The sequence below is a fragment of the Pseudochaenichthys georgianus genome, chromosome 15 (genome assembly GCF_902827115.2).
Source record: "Pseudochaenichthys georgianus chromosome 15, fPseGeo1.2, whole genome shotgun sequence".
Lineage (NCBI taxonomy): Eukaryota > Metazoa > Chordata > Actinopteri > Perciformes > Channichthyidae > Pseudochaenichthys > Pseudochaenichthys georgianus.
In genome coordinates, this window is record NC_047517.1 from 24,320,575 (window position 1) to 24,337,052 (window position 16,478).

General features: G+C 41.8%; 1 protein-coding gene across 5 annotated transcripts in view; it reads right to left on the minus strand.

Annotated features, from left to right (window-relative positions):
* The window catches only part of LOC117460122 (golgin subfamily A member 7B-like), a 53,008-nt gene extending 39,922 nt beyond the window's left edge, over positions 1 to 13,086 (minus strand). For all 5 annotated transcript variants that reach the window (XR_011644538.1, XR_004553601.1, XR_011644539.1 and 2 more), the window contains exons 1-4: positions 12,997 to 13,086; positions 5,404 to 5,529; positions 4,413 to 4,565; positions 156 to 257 (exon numbers count right to left, since the gene is read on the minus strand). Coding sequence is in view for 1 of the 5 variants with exons in the window: in XM_034101369.1 (XP_033957260.1) it covers positions 156 to 257; positions 4,413 to 4,565; positions 5,404 to 5,529; positions 12,997 to 13,008 (393 nt within the window). In the remaining 4 variants the exon portion in view is untranslated. The remainder of the gene's footprint in view (positions 1 to 155; positions 258 to 4,412; positions 4,566 to 5,403; positions 5,530 to 12,996) is intronic.
* Between the last annotated feature and the right edge of the window lie 3,392 nt (positions 13,087 to 16,478).

Sequence of the window (16,478 nt, forward strand, 5' to 3'; positions counted from 1 at the left end):
AACATGATGCTAGTAGTTCAATTGATTCTAACTAGTCACCTTTCCTGAAGTCTGGTTTCTGCAAACTCCCACATTCTGCAACCTCATATCAGTCTTTATATCACTGACTGTTATTCTTTTTTAACACTCTTGGTCAGCAGATGAGTGAAGGATACAACTCTCATGCCTCTCTCTACGGGATCTGTCAGCAGCAGACCTCGAGGAGCGTAGATCTTCTCATTCTGCTCATGGATGTATCCTGATATCTTCTTCAGCACCTGGAGTAAAACAAGAGGGTTGGTGAGGGGTAAGAAAAAGGACAGAGGTACATTTGGAGACAATCAAGATTTGATTAGAATCACTGGAGGCATAGTGAAAACCTAAAGAAACAAGCCTAAAATGTGATCCAGCAGAAAATAATCTGTACAGACATTCTAACAGGGGACCCATTACCTGCATATTGCTTTTCAAAGTGCACTCTGTGTAACCATGTAGATAAAAAGACGCCAAACCATGGCAGGGCTGCAGTAACTAACCGCATACAATACTGAAACTCATTGCCTGTCTCTATTTTTACTGAACATTATAATCTAAACTCAAAGTAATTATATTATGCTCGAAGTACGGAAGTTATTTTATACATATTTCTAGGCCACTCATGTCAAGCAAGGCTGTATGTATTAGTTTAGTAAAAAGTACAAGCTTGAGCTTTTCTCTTTTTGAAGTTTTCCATTTGGAAGCCATGGTTCCTGATTCCAAATATGGCTCTAAATGTCATGCCTTGGTTAACTGTCGGGTCAATTCGGAAACACTATACAATGCGAGGTGGACAGTTTATTTGGATTGCATTGGCACTGGACTTACTGTATATCTCAGTTTTGCAAGTGAGTATTGGATCAAATGTGTGCTAAATACCCAAGAACAGCAGTGGAGTGAAGCTGAGCACCAAGTTCAGACCATGCCTCGGCACAGAAATTCAAACAAGCATGCCTGTATTACATTACTCTACGCATTACAACTACACACATTGTTTAGAGAGTTTAACAAAACCGTAGCACTGGGAAGCAGTCCCATGGTCCCGCTGGTAGCAACCAAATGACTCCGGACTGATGCGTGGAGATGCTAAATGGACTGATGATAGCCAAAGTGGCATCATTAGAGCAGCTTATTCAGCCTCAGATATGCCTCTGTGGACATCAACAAGGCTGATGTGCCAAGCCTCTTCTACACTCTGCCTAACCATGTCAATCAGCCAACCCACGCTCCACTGGGCCTCACTGACATTGCTGTCACCACTTCTAAAGAGAGAGGCAATCTGAAGCATATCTGGGGGTCTCTACTAAGACAACACACATTTGTATCACTTAAGAAAAAAGACCACAACATTATCTACTGTATATACAATGAGAAACCAGTTTACCCATATTGTCTACAACTTTAGGATGCGACCCTGACATTGATGGCATCTGAAAGTCAGGCTAACATAGGGGTTTGTTTAAAACATGTGTCATTACTTGTCTTTCTTTCCAAGGGATTTTCTGTTAACAATTGATGGTTAAAACAACAACAATAGAATCCGTAGAACAACTACAGCAATCACTTGAAGTATGCTGTATTGGGGATGTAAAAACTTTTGTTTCTGATGTATTAAACATGAAATATTCACTTCCACATATTTGAGTTAACTAAAGGTCAGCATTGACAGGTTAAAACAATAGAGAGTGGGAAACACACTGAGCAGCGCTCCTCTGGGATGTCAAAAGCCTGTTACAGCTGCAGGCACAGCTGCTAATATAGTGACCCCTGCTAGAGGAGACCAAAACCACAGAAGAATACTTCTTTCTATCTCCAACTGGCAGACAACAAAGAAGATGTGTTTTCAATGAAATGCCTGGAAAGATTTAACATTGAGGAGAAAACAACAGAGTACATTTCTCAGTGAAAAGGCAGCGGTTTGCTCCATTGTGCTGCCTTAAATCAGTCAGATCAGTCAGGTTAAGGTATCAATAGTGTGTCTTGTTTTATAACGCCATCAAAGAGAATACAGCATCATAGAGAGGAGCCTTATTATTTATTGTGGCCCGAAAGGCCAACCGTATCACGGCTAGCCAATTGTGTCACTTCAGCGAAACAAAGTACTCAAGCTGTGCCACTTTGTGCTGGCTTGTCTGTTACAGCCCTTCTAGAAAAAGCTTTAAGATTGTGTGTATATCGCCTAGGAAGCGAAGGTGTCACAGTCTGTTTCACATGCATGCCGCGAGTGTTTATTCCTCTGCAAGAAAGAAAGTTGTTTATGTCACCAAGTGCAATATAAAGGGAATTATGTGTGTCTGACTGAAACCCGAGTGTTCAGGCACATTCTTGTGAATAATAGAAGAACAACAAATGGGAGATGAGGGCACATGCTGTGTGTGAGGGAAGCTTTCTGAACGCTTGTGTGCACATGTATCTGTTCTGACATGCTGGGAGCAATCAGTGTCCTTTGATAGGGTGAGATGTAAGCATCAAGGGCTCTGGGTGCTCCAATGAATCTGCACACTGATCCACGCTCTCTGGTGTGTGGCCTCTTTATCAGCACACACACACACACACACACACACACACACACGTACACGCACACACAGCATCAACTTGGGTGGGTATATTTGATCTTTGTCAGTCGCAACATCATTCAGCCAAGATGGTTAAGTTAAACAAGTAAATAAACAGCTTTCCTGTGTGTTTGATGGCATCTTAGCGTCTCAATGGAGCGGCACCCAGCTGACGAGGAGATGAAAGCAGCTCAGACCAATGCGTTTGCGCATGGCTTCATGACAGCAACAAGTCCTTTTGTGCTCCTAGGTCAAGCTCCAAGTATCTCTGTACTGCTTTGATAAAGACATGTTTACAGAATGCAACAAAACTAGGGAGATGAATGTTGCGGGTGACAACGATCAGAACACAGAGGCATGCTGGGACTTCACGCCACTCTAGTTCAATCTAAAACAACCGACAAAGTCACAAGAGGTTAATCAAACTCCCTGTGCATGTGTCTGGGATTGTGTGTGTGTGCATGTGTTCCATCTCATGTAGCGACATGCTGCAACAAAGAGGTTTAGTCACCTGCCCTTTCTCAAGATGGACATCTTGGTTTTGCTGCAGGTAAATGTCACGTTACAGTTGGCGTGCCATGCCTTGTGCACCAGCACACAGGTGGACGAACAGCTGAGAGAGAATCGAGTGTAATCTCTTAATGTTGGGGGTTTTCCAAGTACCAGGCGACCTTCTGGATTCTTATAAGGTGGAGGTCAATGTAACCCATCCAGATCCACTCAATTACCTTTCTGACTTTAATATTTGAATAACAAAATTCCATAATGATTACATATTTATCATGGCAGCACAGTTGGCATGCTGGGTGTGCATATATTTATTCCAGGTGTTCTAGTTTCTTCCTCTCATCCATATGTGATATATCTCAGCATAGGTTAACCTTGCTCTCATCCAGTACATGTTACAATATCATTTGTATCCACCTGCCACCCTCAACAGGATACTCGGATCAGAAAAAGGATGAATGGCTATTTATATATATTTTTATATTCACAGTGTCAGTCCACTGCGACTAACAGGGTTTGCCCTTTAAGGCCTTATTAGATTCCTGCAATCCATACATTGTTCTAAAAGACTTAAGAGGGGCCTCTTGAATAATGATCATGTTTTCTATAAGAGATCTATTTAGCTGCAGGAAAAAGAAGATCATTGGGAAGCAATACTAAAACAAGCGTTATAAAAAAGTGTGTGCTCTCAAGAAAGCTCCAAGGAATAATTCAACAGATAAGAAATATTTGCTGAAGATAAATAGGTCAGTAAGATAAGATGGAATATTTTGTTTCATTAATCGTCATTGGGAAAGTCAGGCGTCAACCACTCGAATGCCTGTGCATGCACTGTGCAAATTCCTAAGGCAATGGGCTTTTTCCACAGCAGAAATGTTCACTTTTCATAGCAGGAAAAGCACCGGTGTTACCAATAAAATGATTGATGGCTCTGCTCTATTCAAGTGTCCCAGTAAGCCATAGAGGTGGGACAGTGAGCCAGGATGAATAACACCAGGACCCTGAAACTGAAGCAGCAAAATTAAATGCAGCCATTACGAACTTTATTATTTACACCGGAGCTTTTCCTGCTGTGAAATAACAACATGTCTTCAGTAAAAAAATACCCATGGGCCTATCTTAGCAACAAGACTAGAATCAGGGGGAAGAAACTTGCCTAGCTGTGTCCAAAGTAACACATTGTGCCTTACGACCCGTGTAAAGCTAAACAACAGTTTACCAAACCATTGTTACAACACATATTTCCCAAACCTAATGTGCAGCCATATTTTCATTGATACAAAGTTAAATGTTCCTTCAGGTACACAAGTGGTTTGGAGAAATGTATGACAGTACCTTCTCATAGCGTGTCTCCATGCAGAGGAAGACGATGTAAGCTGTTGCACAGGCCAGACATCCTTCCAGGTACGACTGGCCCCCGATTTTTTCTGCCTCCACATAATAAGAGTTCAGCGTCTTCACCGTCTCCTCGAGCAAGGTTCGCTCAATCTACTTACAAACACAAACAGACATCCAGGTAGGGACATGCACACACCATAAGGACTGTGAAAGTCTTCTGGCATAACAGTGGGAACAGGCTGTTCCGCTATAAAACGACCTGCCAAACACACCAGCTGCAATCTGCTCAACCCAAAGTACTCCTGCTTTGTCAGAGAATTTATCAACAAACGTCACGTGAAAATTAAGAAGAAATATACATGAAAAGATAGATTTTTAAACTGTGACAGCAGTCGGTAGTGGTTTGCACAGCATTACATTTAAAACGCTCACTAATGGCCCCTTTGCACTGACTCCCACTGTGTTTCTCTCTGTGTTTATGTTTCCTTTTTGCTCTGTTTATGTGGACTGTCTGCCTAAGATGGTAATTACTAGACAAATCTACAATAATACCCCAACATAACAGAATTCACAGATGCTAATGTGGAAAGGTGAAAAGAGCAAATAAACAGCACCAATTCTCCAGAGCCTAAAGTGAGTGTAAAAAAGCAGAAGGGCTTCATTAGATTCAACTTTCTTTTGAGGATCAGAAGATTTTGAATACATTTCTAATACTTATACTGTTTTTTTCCGCTGAGTTAGAACTGCAGGACATTAAAGCTCAACGTTTGCATCCTTTTGTGGGGTGGAAATACCTTACAAACCAACAGCCATCACTCACACCTGTTCTTTCATATTGGGAAGCACCATTTTGATCTTATTAGGCTATATTGGGCTATCACTATTTCAGTATCAGAGAACGGGGGTGTTGCTTCAGGTGAGTTGGGTTTTGGTCAATATATTACATTTTGCATGGATGTGTGTATACAGCAAGTGTGTTTGTGCTCACCCTGTTGTCGAGCTCGGAGGGGAACTTGGCCTGGAAGCGGCACACGGTTCCTTCAGTGTAGTCTCTCTGAACAAACACCTTGATGACCAGCGATGCATTGTGCCTCAGCTCCTGAAGGTTATGAAACTGAGCAGATAGACAACAGGAGAAAAGCACACGTGTTCAATTTGTGGTTCAAAATTAATATATAAACATAATCGTACAAGAGTAACAGGTCTATTTCATTTGGTGTTGTGTGTAGTGTTCAAAAACCCTCTCACAACGTTCATTCAGACTAGAATATTGTATTCTCCATTAAATATACATATAATGGGAATTTGGCTTTGGCACTGGATGATGATAATAAAGTAAAATAACAATCACCATACACAGTACAACATTCAATTCATACACATAACAATTGCATCTTAAAGTGACTAAGTGGCAGTCTTAATATAATGTCAGTGGTTTGTTCTTCCACTGGCTTAGGCCCATTAACATATCAGTTGTATTTAAAATACATTCTTTATTATACGTTAAAATGGTGATGGTTTTCAGGGTTTTTCTTGACAACGCAGGTACATAAGGGCTACACAGTGTGAGAAAGGTACTGTGTTACTACACCAACACTTCATTCCTCCAGCATCAATGGACCCAATTGCAGTAATAACACTTTGAAAGACATCCTTTTGCAGCACTTTGGTGCCGAGTGGAGTGTTTTACACCCAAACAGTCATTCCCCTGAGAGGAATAAAGCAGCAACCAAGTGGGCCAATGTAACATGCCCCCTGTTGATATAAATGACTCCCCTCAAGAGGATGGCAATTAGAGATACAATAGGAGAGTAAAGGGAGGGAGAAGGGAATGAACAAAAAGCGTGTGTGAAAATTGAGTATAACACAGATAAGCATGTTTTTAATTCAGAGCTTCAAACTTTATTTCTGCTCCATATTTCCAAGAATGTGTCGGCCATATTGTAGTTGTTGGCTTATTATATTCACTACATTTTATTCTGTGGATCGTTTGTCCAGCTACTGCAGTGTTGTTATAATTAAGAGCAAGCATATTTTCAGTTTATGAGGTTGCCTGAGCAGGAGAGAGTCATTTCCAAGTAAGCAGTCAGCAGACATAGTACAGTGCCAGCCTTTCATCTCTATATAGAGTATATCACTCACAACCCAGAATAGCATCCAAGCAGCTATTTTTATCAGCCAAAAGCCAAAATCATCTCACTGCCAATAGATCTTTCTGTCTGCCAGAGCTTTGAATATCCTTCTTTTTGCGTTCTTCATCTCAAAAAACACCCCCCTCCTCCCCCCCTCCTCCTCCTCCTCGTGCTATCTTCAGGCCATCATGATGAACAACAAGTCACTCTATTAATAGAAGCAATTATCAGCACACGATTGAGAATCCTTTATCCAAGTAAGAATCATTTTGCCGAGTGAGATAAACAAAAGATCCATACGGGTAATTTGTTCGTCACTGTGAGATTTGTTTTGGGTGAGGAGGTCTCGCATTCAATTTTTTAATTGAGTAGTTTTAACTTGTTTACTTCAAACAGATATTAGCAGTTAATAGTTCTGTTTGCTGAAGGATTTAAACCTGATATCCAGGTCCAGTTGTGTAGATTTTTAAGCGTCAGGATTGTTAGAAAAAAGAAAAAAGAAATAAGAGATAATGGAGGGTAGCAAGAACAAACAAAAAGAAGAAAGGAAGGAAAACAAAGAAAGACATGAGGAATTATCTCCTCTCACACATCCCTGAAACTGGCCCTCCCGCTGTACTTCTCGGAGACTTCAACCTCCAGACAGAGAAGATAGACGAACTAACATCTCTGTTAACCGCCTTTGCTTTCTCACCGTCTCCTTCCCCACCAACTCATAAAGCTGGCAATGTCCTTGATCTCATATTCTCAAGGAACTGCACTACTTCTAACCTCTCTGTAAACCCACTCCACACATCCGATCATTTCTTCATTTCATTCTCTCTACCCCTTTCCAAACATAACAAACTAATCTCTACTCATCCTGCACCTGTCCGCCGTAACCTTCGTTCCCTCTCCCCCTCTCCCCCTCTACTTTTGCCTCATCGGTGCTCTCAGCCCTCCCTTCCTCTGACTCGTTCCAATTCCTGCCTCCAAACTCTGCTGCAGAAACTCTCCTCTCTACTCTCTCATCCTCTCTGGACTCTCTCTGTCCTCTCACATCTCTGCAGGCTTGTCAGTCCCCTCCTGCTCCCTGGCTAAATGACGCACTGCGTGCTAATAGAACCGTCCTTAGGGCAGCAGAGCGGAAACGGTGGAAATCCAAACACCATGACGACCTCCTACCCTATCAGGCTCTCCACTCCTCTTTCTCTGCTTCGATCTCTCAGGCAAAAAGCACTTTCTTTCAAGATAAGATCCAATCTTCCTATTCCAATCCCAAAAAACTATTTTCCATCTTCTCCACCCTCTTGGACCCTCCCAAAGCCCCTCCCCCCTCCTCACTTCTGAAAAGCGACTTTGTTAACCAAAAAGGTTGATGATATTCGCTCTTCTTTTTCTGACTCACCTTTACTCACCGCTGGGTCACCAGACCCTCCTTCCACCCGCACACTAACCTCCTTTTCCCCTCTCTCTCCAAGTGAGGTTCTTACCCTCATTACCTCTGCCCGCCCTACCACCTGTCCTCTGGACCCTATCCCTTCAAACCTCCTTCAGACTATCGCTCCTGATATTCTACCGTTTCTCACCCATTTCATCAACACTTCTCTAACTTCTGGTCACTTTCCAAACAGCCTCAAGGAGGCAAGAGTAAACCCTCTCCTAAAGAAACCCACTCTCAACCCGTCTGATGTTATAAACTACAGGCCTGTCTCTCTCCTCCCGTTCCTGTCTAAAACACTTGAACGCGCTGTCTTTAAACAACTCTCCTGTTATCTCCATCAGAACAACCTTCTGGATCCGCACCAGTCTGGTTTCAAGGCAGGTCACTCCACAGAAACTGCTCTCATTGCTGTCACTGAGGAACTGCACACGGCTAAAGCAGCCTCCCTCTCCTCTGTCATCATCCTGTTGGACCTGTCTGCTGCATTCGACACGGTGAACCATCAGATCCTCCTTCGCACTCTCCAAGAACTTGGAGTTTCAGGCTCTGCACTTTCCCTCCTCACCTCATACCTCAAAGACCGTACCTACAGGGTTACTTGGAGAGGGTCCGAGTCCGACCCTTGTCAATTAACTACAGGGGTCCCTCAGGGCTCTGTTCTTGGTCCCCTCCTCTTCTCCCTGTACACAAACTCGCTCGGATCAGTCATTAGCCCGCATGGTTTTTCATACCACTGCTACGCTGACAAAACCCAATTAATTATGTCCTTTCCCCGTTCAGAGACCCAGGTCGTCGCACGCATCTCTGCTTGTCTAGCTGACATCTCTCAGTGGATGTCTGCTCATCACCTCAAGCTCAACCTTGACAAGACTGAACTGTTTTTCCTTCCGGGAAAAGATTGTCCCACTCTTGACCTGACAATCAACATCGGCACCTCTGTTGTTTCCCCGACTCAGACTGCAAGGAATCTGGGTGTGATCCTAGATAACAACCTGTCGTTTACTGCAAACATCGCTGCTACAACCCGCTGCTGCAGATACACGCTTTACAACATCAGGAGGATACGTCCCCAGCTGACCCAGAAAACGACACAGGTTCTGGTCCAGGCTCTCGTCATCTCACGCCTAGACTACTGCAACTCCCTCCTGGCTGGTCTACCTGCATGTGCCATCCAACCTCTGCAGCTCATCCAGAATGCAGCGGCTTGTTTGGTCTTCAACCTTCCTAAATGTTCCCACACCACTCCGCTCCTCCGCTCCCTTCACTGGCTTCCGGTAACTGCTAGAATCCACTTCAAGACACTGGTACTTGCGTACCATGCTGCGAATGGATCTGGCCCTTCCTACATCCAGGACATGGTTAAACTGTACACCCCAGCTTGTGCACTATGCTCTGCATCAGCCAAACGACTCGCTGCACCCTCGCTGCGAGGGGGACCCAAGTTCCCATCAGCAAAAACACGTGGGTTTGCTATCCTGGCTCCAAAATGGTTGAATGAACTCCCCACTGACATCAGGACAGCAGAAAGCCTGCACATCTTCCGGCGCAGACTGAAAACTCATCTCTTTCGACTCCACCTCGAGCGATATAATTACTAACAAAGAACTACTAACAAAGCACTTATATACTAATAAAGGACTGGCTTATCTAAAGCCAGTTGAGTAGCACTTGAAATGTTTGGCTCTATGAAACCTGATGTACTTATATGATTCTGTTTTCTTCAAGGTTGTGTCTTCCTGGTCGAATGTACTTATTGTAAGTCGCTTTGGATAAAAGCGTCAGCTAAATGCAATGTAATGTAATGTAATGTAATTATGGAAGTCCCTAAGGAAGGAAATAAGATACTGTAGTTGAAAATATGTGAGAAAAGAAAGGGAGGAAAAGAAGATGGAAAAAGGTAAAGAAAATAAGGTCTGAGGAAACAAATACACAGGAAGAAGGATGCTGACACTTTAGTTGACAGAAGTTCAGACCAGATTGAAACCCAGCAGCTTGAACTGCACTGTCACATGCTCAGCTTTCAGGCCAGTGGGACATCACAGTGTGTTTTGACTTGTTGTTGACCTATAGACCTCCCTCTTACATCTCTCTGCTACATGTAGCTCCCAGCTGAGCAAAGCAAGCAAGTGTCATGAGTCTGTGTGGCGGCCAATCAAACATGTCCCTTTATTTCTTCAAAAATACATCTTCAAAGAACATCTCTCCAGACAATCCCATGATTTTTAACAAACGTGGACACTTGTGTGACAAAATTAAAAGTGATTCGTCCAATGGGGATGTCCTAGTTAAAGGTCACAACTGACTGGTTGTGCCTGCCAGTGTCTTCTGTGTCATTTCATGTCATGTTCTGATTGATGGTTTATAGATGTGGGTCATAGCATCTACATTGTTATAACTTGGTCCTAAACGTGGTGCCCACTCTCAAATAACTTTCAACTGTCCAAATCCTCCAACACCTACACTGTTTTGTTAATAGAAAACGTAAACATAACATATTTATTTGGTCATGTTGTGTTGATGTTACCGGGCAGAGTGGTCTTTTCTCTGTCCATTAGAGCCTTAAAGATAAATGTTTTCTGTTGGCAGAGATCTGATGTTTACTTTTCTGCGTGGGAGATCAGGGTTCAAATCCAGCCTATTACTGTGTCTAAGTATAGCACACAAGCAGACAGCAATGTTAAAATGTCACACTGATCACACAGGACTATTAAGAAGCTGTGCATCATGCAGCTCTGTCTAACTTCTCCTACCACCCACACATCCATTACTTCTAGTTTGCACATTGACTAACTGCACAATGAAATGTACTCAGTTGAAGATATAAAATAAGAAAAAGATGGAGGACTTATAACCAGTTTAGAGGTTCATAAAAACATTATGAATTTAGCAAACAAAATAAACAAATGTATTTTACAAGCCACTGGCTCACCAGACAAAAAAAACACCAAGAACCAAACTACTGTAGAGTACATCAGTTCCACTATCCAGCCATGGATGGATGTCACTAAATCACATATTTTCATTGTCATTCCTACTCAGATACCCTTCCCTATCTCTGACTTCCAGCCTGGATATTGGGGTCTGTGTAACTCTCAATGCATGACATGTTTCATAGTCTCGTCACTCTGACTCAAACAACGTAAAACGACAGCACGGGTGAGTGCCATTGAGCAGCAATGCAAAGGGCATACACAATTACAGTATGCACAGTAAATACACTCAGTCAGATGTTTCATTCTTGTCTCCAAGTTAGTATTTTTCAGCTCTCTTGTCATCTGTTCAACTGATTTTCTGCCATTTGGAGCAGCATTTGACCTGTTTTCTGCCAAGCAACGCTAGCCATATTGTATGTCTATAAATCGTTTAATTTTAAGACAGTGTTGACAAAACTGTCACCTTTCCATGACATCTGGAGGAAGATCAGTGACTAAGCTGAAAGAGGAAATCTCTGTTGGATAAAGGTGGAGCATTGTTTCAGTGGACAGCTGAGCCTGAGCCAGCCTCTGATGATTACTGGTTCAACACATTATTCATCAACAGTGTATGCTGAGCCAGGGCTAGCCTACAGACGAGGAGGGTCTGGAATTGGTGGACTTAATGGATCCAGAGATTGTCCACGCAGCACAAATAGTCTGCAGGATGAGCTAAATGATACTCAGTCACTTAACATGGTCCTTTGCTGACTTGGCATACACGAAAATGTCAAAGAATGTGTTTTTTTAATATAATATAAAAGAGAGACCGAGAGCTGGGTATGCTGCTCATCTCTAACTCCAATCACTGATGGTTACAAACTGCAGCAGCCTGTTCACATTAAATATGTCATGGATAATTGATGGGCCTTGGACATAAAATCTCTCCTGGTTGCACTGACTGGGTGTGTTTGTGTGCATGTGCATTTTGAGTTGTGTGCATGCACGTGTGTGTAATTGATGGGGCTTGGACAGGGATGCTGGCAGAGCACCAGAGGGAAAATCAGGGACCCTCTGCCAATGTCTTTCAGGCTCGGAAAAAATATGGCAAGAATCCTGCGCAGCTTATTGTCACTACACCTTTACCTGCAGCACCATTAAGCTTGAATTACAACTTCACTCACTCATACATTGCATGTTTAGTGTGTTCACATACATATGATCACATATTTACACTCATGCATGTACTGTATGCTGGCACAACTATACGCTGGCTCAATCTTGCAAAGAAATGGCTCTTCCAGGGGGATCATTATTATGATAACTAAAGCAGATTATGTCTTCAGCATGATGGTTACATCACCAAGGACACAACGGGGACGAGAGGAAGACGTGCATGCTGGCCTGAGAGCTAGCAGACATTACTGAGGCTAAAAATACATCAGCAACACAGTTTGTTGTAGTTGTGCTATGACACTGCCTGCACAATAGTGAGTTGCCAATCATGTTGGCTCTATTTATGAGAGCTGGGAATTGGAAAGCTGATTCCCTATGTGGCTCATTTAAAATGCAAGGACACATTCCTGTCAAGACAATTTCGAAGTGACAGTGTGAAAGACAGAGAGAGGCTGTCCCTGTCCATGGTGCTGACTGCTCCATCATCTTCAGCACACCATCAGCCTCCTCATCTTCGAGCCTACTGGATATTCTCTAACTGGAGGACATTATGTTTTCTTAATTGACCATGCAAGAAAAAAACACTACGTATGAAAAAATATGCATATCTGCCTGTTAGTACAGAGCTCAAAAAGTAGAGTGAAAGTAAATGCAATGGAGCTTCTGCATGAAAAATATTTTCATACTTAAAGATAACCTGGCAAGACTCTCTGATATTTCAGTTTCAATTCACAAGAAGACAAGTCCAAGCGGTGGAAAAGATTGAATTAACAATTAACATTAACATTAACCACGAGAAACCACATGCATCGGAGGAACAGCAAGCAAGACATTCAGTTTACAAGACTGCATTTCTTATAAAAAACGAAGGGACATCATTTTCGGGTTTTGTTCATGAAATACAAGAGAAAAGGCAGCGGATGAGCCGCATTTCTTACCTCTCTCGCCATATTGCAGTAATGAAGTACAGAGGATCTGTCCCGTGCTGAAAGAGACTACCGTGTGCTCGTGCTGTGCGGGACACCGCGACTACAGAGCAGGAGAACGAGGGCGCGTGCTTTTGCGTGACTGAGCGCGCACACTGCGACTAGATTCGCAGTGATGGGAATATGCTAATTAGGCTACATGCTAATTAGGCTACATGCATTTTTTGGTTTATAAAACACAAACCGAACATTATTTGCCCTCAGTCCTTTTCAGTCCTCAAGGTCAGACTTTTAAAACACTAATCAGTGGTAACGGAAATATTTATAACAATGAATATTTCTTTGTGTGGGGTATTAATAATTTCATTGATCATTAATAATTCAAACAAGTGCCTATAGTTTCGGTTTCTGTTTGCGACCAGTCAAGCACCTCAGTGCTTCACTTGAAGGATAGACAACAGGCAAATAAATAATCAAATGTAATGTTTACAGATGCAATCCTTCACACATTGAGTAGCTTTACTATAGAAACTTTTGCGAGAGTATTATCAAAGCAAAGCTCAATAAGAGCATTCAGAAGTGCTATACTGATACCAGAGATTTAAAAAATAAATAAATACGAGTTCAGTATTAAATCACCAGTGAAGGAAAATGCCCCCAAGGACATCAATCTTATCTTATCAATCTCAAATGTATTTAATTTGAAGCCTATGTTTTATATTAACACATTGCTCGTCATCCAGTGTTTCCGCTAGCCAACTCTGCCATCCTTGGTGCAAAGTTGTCATGCTGTGTTGACCATAGCCCATACGTTTAATGCACCATCAGAAGGGCCTCATATTAAACATTTATCAGAGCCCACTTGGGTGTTTTATATTTCCACGTTTTCCCTTTTCCAGTTCCTGAGCAGATCAAGGTCTTACGCCACTTGAATTTTTTACAAGGTTGACTTCAATTTCACAAATATCACTAAAGAAAAAGCTGCAGCCATTATGAAAGCTCAGGTTTAACGCTCTTGACGCTCCCAAGGACAGGGAAATGTTTAGATGAGATAAAAGACTTTGAAATAAGACAGCAAGTGAAGTCACTTTGTAAGGCTATTTTTGGTGTAATACTCCTATTTTCTGCTACCTGTTTGAGGTCATGACGTGCTGAAAATAGCCACTTTCTCTATCACTAATATACATTCCCCAGAGGAATCACATTTCAGGCAGATATGCTCAAATGTATAAACAAATATATCCACTAAGACACAGCAGTAAACAACTATTATGGATGGAAACAGAATCAAAAAATAAGATGGAAGAGGTTTAACAAAATGAGAATTATGCTAAACTAATCTCATTCGCCAGGATCCTGCTGCTTTCTCCGACTTGCTTGAAAAGATGTGTATCTAATCACATGGTGGCTGAGGTTCCCTTTGGGCTGTGTGTATTTATACTCACATTTACAATTTGTTGTATGCATGTGTGTGTATTAGACATTCTACAGTGTATTTTCTTTTTGAGTCTTCCAGTCACACAAACTGCTACACACTCACCATCACATAAACCTAAGCCTAGGGAACCTATTCAGAAGTAGAGCTCATTATCTGTGTTCATTATATGTGCATAATTTGTGGAACTAAAATCTCTAACAACCATATGAGGGTGTATTTCTCATTGCATACAAGAATACAACACTATTGGGCTGGTGTTAAGCTGGAAACTTAGATTTTTACCTTTAAAAAACAGGAATACTGTTAGAAATGACACATGAAAAGGTTAAATAATAGAATTTACTGATCGGTCACCAATAGATAAGGCTAAGAAATGTCGCCATCATGGAACATCTATTGGTTTGGGGTGTGTGATCATAGTAAGCCACACTTTGTTGACCCATTTACTCCATGCTGCATCCCTAAGATTTTGAAGCTGCTCTGGCTTTTTTCGCCTGATAGATTGATTAATAATTCACATGACGAAGAAAGACCCTTTTAAGGTCAATGTTCACGTACAGGAAGTAATTTGGGGCATTTTCAACACAATGCTGCTGTCTTCCTTTGAAGGGGCAGCAAACGTTGAAAATGTGATGGTGGGTCAGCTGAAGACATTGCGTTATTTAAATTAAAAATGTTTATCAAACTCAGCTTCTCTCAGTTTGATAAACCCTCAGCTTTGTTTGTTTGACCTTAGTCAACATACTCACAGCATGTATGTGAGCATTTAATAAGGTTTACACAAAGACAGTTTCCAAACTTCATACAATCCATCTAATAGTTGTTGATATATTATTTTCTGGACCATATTGTTGCAGACTGACATAACAAATGAGCAGTCTGGATCTGTGGTGAAGTAGTGGCTTCAGCTAGTTAGTGTGTATGTATGTACATTATTTATGTCACAGATTGTAGAGTATATATGTTAACAAGAGCGATAGATGCGAGGTGGAATAGGAAAAAGTTAGGTCTTGGTTTTCTGAAGGTTTTATTTAGTTTCCTACAGATGCAAGCAAGCTGAAGAAAACTACAGAGTTGTTTCATTCGAAATGTCTATCATGGCAGAGTACATGCATTCCTTGCCATATTGAGAAAGAAGATGCCTTCATATAGTATTACATCTCATTTAAGTCTTCCAGCATGTCTGAATCTGCACTTCAGCAGAAAATAATAACTTTGCCACAGCCTTAAATTATCATAATGACCCATAGCATTGTGCACGCGGGCACACACTCACATAGTGCACTCAAATATAGCCTTTTTCACATTTCATCCTTCATGAAATATTTATTCCAGCAAAACATTCAAGGTTTCAGCTTCACTCCAAAAACTGCCACTTTCTATTTGAAGCTGGTGCTGTGAAGTGTTGAAGATGGTGATGCTGACCTTGCAATGAAAAGGAAAACAGAACCAAAGAAAACAGTAACTATACCTACGGTTACTCAGCTCTCATGTCCTTAGACTTACCAAGTTGGGGTAGCATTAGGGACTTTGTAGGAGTCTCTTGGTTAAAATGAGCAGGAAACGTATACATATAAGTACATCCACATGTCATGATTGACATGGGAAGCTGTTTTGATATTGTCCGAATCAGTTTTGTCCTTGTTTTTTGTGTCGGTCCAAAACCACAGATCCCAGATATCCGTGATCTTTGACTTTCACTACAATAACAGAAATGTGTTTGTTTGAGGGTTCGGTCATCGTCATGAAACCTCTTATTGTCTATGTGTGTGACTGTTCCATCCTGGAATGTTGACCTGTCCCTCTTCTTGGTAATCGAATAAGGGCCAAAGAAGTTTAGAACAGATTGTGTTTCCTGGGAGGTTTACAGGCAGTGAAAATGATCGCCTGATGACGAGATCTGAGTGCTGGCTCCGATTTGTTTATGTAGTGCAGCTGGTATGTGTCTTTCAGTTTCATCGGCTTCTACTCTTGCATGCACACTCTACCTGTACGAGGCAGTGATGCATGAGATTTGGGTTCAACCGTGTTTCTACCTCCAAGTTGTCTGGGCATT